General features: G+C 44.0%; 1 protein-coding gene across 1 annotated transcript in view; it reads right to left on the bottom strand.

Annotated features, from left to right (window-relative positions):
• The window catches only part of LOC129846537 (glutamate receptor ionotropic, NMDA 2A-like), a gene marked incomplete at its 5' end in the record, with an annotated part of 70,814 nt that overhangs the window by 12,565 nt on the left and 53,249 nt on the right, over window positions 1–5,000 (bottom strand). The window contains one exon of the mRNA XM_055914469.1: window positions 836–950. Within this exon, the coding sequence (XP_055770444.1) occupies window positions 836–950 (115 nt within the window). The remainder of the gene's footprint in view (window positions 1–835; window positions 951–5,000) is intronic.

Here is a 5,000-nt window from a genome sequence, read left to right on the forward strand (position 1 = left end):
TTAAATGACAGAGAGTTCTAGTCAGGCACTCTGAGAGACACACACAGTGTGTTTAAATAACAGATAGTTCTAGTCAGGCACTCTGAGAGACACACACAGTGTGTTTAAATTACAGATAGTTCTAGTCAAGCACTCTTAGAGACACACACAGTGTGTTTAAATTACAGATAGTTCTAGTCAGGCACTCTGAGAGACACACACAGTGTGTTTAAATTACAGATAGTTCTAGTCAGGCACTCTGAGAGACACACACAGTGTGTTTAAATGACAGAGAGTTCTAGTCAGGCACTCTGAGAGACACACACAGTGTGTTTAAATTACAGATAGTTCTAGTCAGGCACTCTGAGAGACACACACAGTGTGTTTAAATTACAGATAGTTCTAGTCAGGCACTCTGAGAGACACACACAGTGTGTTTAAATGACAGATAGTTCTAGTCAGGCACTCTGAGAGACACACACAGTGTGCTTAAATTACAGATAGTTCTAGTCAGGCACTCTGAGAGACACACACAGTGTGTTTAAATTACAGATAGTTCTAGTCAGGCACTCTGAGAGACACACACAGTGTGTTTAAATTACAGATAGTTCTAGTCAAGCACTCTTAGAGACACACACAGTGTGTTTAAATGACAGATAGTTCTAGTCAGGCACTCTGAGAGACACACACAGTGTGTTTAAATGACAGATAGTTCTAGTCAGGCACTCTGAGAGACACACACAGTGTGTTTAAATAACAGATAGTTCTAGTCAGGCACTCTGAGAGACACACACAGTGTGTTTAAATTACAGATAGTTCTAGTCAGGCACTCTGAGAGACACACATGTTGTTTTACCTTCTCCCATTCTCGGTCCTTATTGAGAACGATGACGACTAGCTTGGGGTTCTCCTGGTAACCATCTTCTGTAAACGACAAGTCTCTACCTTCCCATGTTACATTCTTCATATACCTGGAGAGAGAGAGAGAGAGAGAGAGAGAGAGAGAGAGATGACAGAGACAGAGACAGAGACAGAGACAGAGAGAGAGAGAGAGAGAGAGAGAGAGAGAGACAGAGAGAGAGAGAGACAGAGACAGAGACAGAGACAGAGACAGAGAGAGAGAGAGAGAGAGAGAGAGAGAGAGAGAGAGACAGAGACAGAGACAGAGACAGAGACAGAGACAGAGACAGAGACAGAGAGAAATGTTGAGTTTCACTCCACTTTATATTTAACACATTGGCGGAAATAGTACTTTGGTGGTTTTCATTATATTATATTATAATGAAACCACACAGCATTTCCTCCAATACACCGACACAGAAACCAAGAGAGAACCGTGACATCATCACAACATGGCTTCCCTCTAGCAACCCTTCCCCATCACACACACACACACACACACACACACACACACACACACACACACACACACACACACACACACACACACACACACACACACACACACACACACACACACACAACCTCTCCAAGACACACACACACAGAATGGGTATAAAAAGCATCTGTGTGTGTCTCTATGTGAAGGTTGTTTTAGCCAGGGGAACCACAGACTGACAGAGAGAGAAATGATCCATCACACAGATTACTGCTGGATGACACACACACTCACACATATACACACACACACAAATCCTTGTAATGTTTGTTCTCCTAACGTTCACTTAACATGTTACGCACAACACCTGTTACAACCACAACATAACGTTCCCCAAACGTTCTCGTTAGGTTTCCATGTAATAACACAACGTAACGTGGATTACCTGCCTTGTTCAGGGGCAGAATGACAGATTTTTACCTCGTCAGCTCTGGGATTCGATCCAGCAACCTTTCAGTTACTAGTCCAACGCTCTAACCACTTGTCTACCTGTCTCTAACCACTAGGCTACCTGCTCTAACCACTAGGCTACCTGCCTCTAACCACTAGGCTACCTGCTCTAACCACTAGGCTACCTGCTCTAACCACTAGGCTACCTGCTCTAACCACTAGGCTACCTGCCTCTAACCACTAGGCTACCTGCTCTAACCACTAGGCTACCTGCTCTAACCACTAGGCTACCTGCTCTAACCACTAGGCTACCATCTCTAACCACTAGGCTACCGTCTCTAACCACTAGGCTACCTGCTCTAACCACTAGGCTACCTGCTCTAACCACTAGGCTACCTGCTCCAACCACTAGTCTACCTGCCTCCTCTAACCACTAGGCTACCTGCTCTAAACACTAGTCTACCTGCTCTAACCACTAGGCTACCTGCTCTAACCACTTGTCTACCTGTCTCTAACCACTAGGCTACCTGCTCTAACCAGTAGGCTACCTGCTCTAACCAGTGGGCTACCTGCTCTAACCACTAGGCTACCTGCTCTAACCACTAGGCTACCTGCTCTACCCACTAGACTACCTGCTCTAAACACTAGGCTACCTGTCTCTAACCATTAGGCTACCTGTCTCTAACCACTACGCTACCTGTCTCTAACCATTAGGCTACCTGCCGCCCTCTTTCCTGCAGTCAAATGACCAAACTGCCCTCTAGTGCCTTCATGGATGCAATGTTATTAAAAAATTGTCATAATTTTATCATAAATCAACATTGTTTTAGTTTTTTTATCTTCTGAAAAATCTGGTGTTTCTATGTGAAACGGACAATAACCTAAAACACCAAGGACAAAATCTACACTGGGGCTGGTTACCAAGACGACAGTGAAAAGTTCCTGATTGGCTGAGTTAAAGTTCTAACTTAAATCTACTTGGGAATCTACGGCGAGACCTGGAAATGGTTGTCTAGCCAACGATCAACAACCAATCAGACAGAGCTTGAAGAATAATGGGCAAATGTTTTCAACAATCCAGGTGAGGAAAGCTCTTAGAGACTTACCCAGAAAGACTCACAGCTGTAATCACTCTTAGAGACTTACCCAGAAAGACTCACAGCTGTAATCACTCTTAGAGACTTACACAGAAAGACTCACAGCTGTAATCGCTCTTAGAGACTTACCCAGAAAGACTCACAGCTGTAATCGCTCTTAGAGACTTACCCAGAAAGACTCACAGCTGTAATCACTCTTAGAGACTTACCCAGAAAGACTCACAGCTGTAATCACTCTTAGAGACTTACCCAGAAAGACTCACAGCTGTAATCACTCTTAGAGACTTACCCAGAAAGACTTACAGCTGTAATCACTCGTAGAGACTTACCCAGAAAGACTAACAGCTGTAATCACTCTTAGAGACTTACCCAGAAAGACTCACAGCTGTAATCACTGCCAAAAGGTGATTCTGTATTTCCATTTGCAATTAATTTACAACATTTTCTAAAAACATTTTTTTCACGTAGTTGTTATATGGTATTGTGTGTAGATGGGTGAGAAAATAAAATCTATTTAATTTGTTTTTTAATTCAGGCTGTTACACAACAACATGTAGAATAATTACAGAAGTGTGAACACTTCCTGAAGTCTGTTTTTTGTGACGTTCAAAGAACATTCGATTTAGGTTGAACATAATTTTTATTTTATTTGCACACATTATCGAGTAGAGGACTGGTCACCCCTCATAGCCTGGTTCCTCTCTACCCAGCACAGCCAGAAGAGGACTGGCCACCCCTCAGAGCCTGGTTCCTCTCTACCCAGCACAGCCAGAAGAGGACTGGTCATCCCTCATAGCCTGGTTCCTCTCTACCCAGCACAGCCAGAAGAGGACTGGCCACCCCTCAGAGCCTTGTTCCTCTCTACCCAGCACAGCCAGAAGAGGACTGGTCCCCCCTCAGAGCCTGGTTCCTCTCTACCCAGCACAGCCAGAAGAGGACTGGTCATCCCTCATAGCCTGGTTCCTCTCTACCCAGCACAGCCAGAAGAGGACTGGTCACCCCTCAGAGCCTGGTTCCTCTCTACCCAGTACAGCCAGTAGAGGACTGGTCACCCCTCAGAGCCTGGTTCCTCTCTACCCAGTACAGCCAGTAGAGGACTGGTCACCCCTCAGAGCCTGGTTCCTCTCTACCCAGTACAGCCAGTAGAGGACTGGTCATCCCTCATAGCCTGGTTCCTCTCTACCCAGTACAGCCAGAAGAGGACTGGCCACCCCTCAGAGCCTGGTTCCTCTCTACCCGGTACAGCCAGAAGAGGACTGGTCACCCCTCATAGCCTGGTTCCTCTCTAACCAGCACAGCCAGAAGAGGACTGGTCCCCCCTCAGAGCCTGGTTCCTCTCTACCCAGCACAGCCAGAAGAGGACTGGCCACCCCTCAGAGCCTGGTTCCTCTCTAGGTTTCTTCCTAGGTTCTGGCCTTTCTAGGGAGTTTTTCCTAGCCACCGTGCTTGTACACCTGCATTGCTTGCTGTTTGGGGTTTTAGGCTGGGTTTCTGTACAGCACTTTGAGATATCAGCTGATGTAAGAAGGGCTTTATAAAAACATTTGATTGAATATAGATTTTATCTCACAGGTCCTCAGAACATTTATAAAATATTATATTTAAGTTTGACCTAATATTACCACAACATTCTCAGCATGCACATTAAAGCAGATTTGTAATTCTCATTTGAGGACTGTATTGTAAATTGAACGGTAATTCTCATTTGAGGACTGTATTGTAAATTGAACGGTAATTCTCATTTGAGGACTGTATTGTAGATTGAACGGTAATTCTCATTTGAGAACTGTATTGTAGATTGAACGGTAATTCTCATCTGAGGACTGTATTGTAGATTGAACGGTAATTCTCATTTGAGGACTGTATTGTAGATTGAACGGTAATTCTCATTTGAGGACTGTATTGTAAATTGAACGGTAATTCTCATTTGAGAACTGTATTGTAAATTGAACGGTAATTCTCATTTGAGGACTGTATTGTAAATTGAACGGTAATTCTCATTTGAGGACTGTATTGTAAATTGAACGGTAATTCTCATTTGAGAACTGTATTGTAGATGATATAGAGACACATGGCATTTCAATTAACGTTCACAGGACATTTAACCAACATTTAAATCATATAAACAAAACCAT

This window comes from Salvelinus fontinalis, unplaced genomic scaffold, assembly GCF_029448725.1.
Source record: "Salvelinus fontinalis isolate EN_2023a unplaced genomic scaffold, ASM2944872v1 scaffold_0580, whole genome shotgun sequence".
Taxonomy (NCBI): Eukaryota; Metazoa; Chordata; class Actinopteri; order Salmoniformes; family Salmonidae; genus Salvelinus; species Salvelinus fontinalis.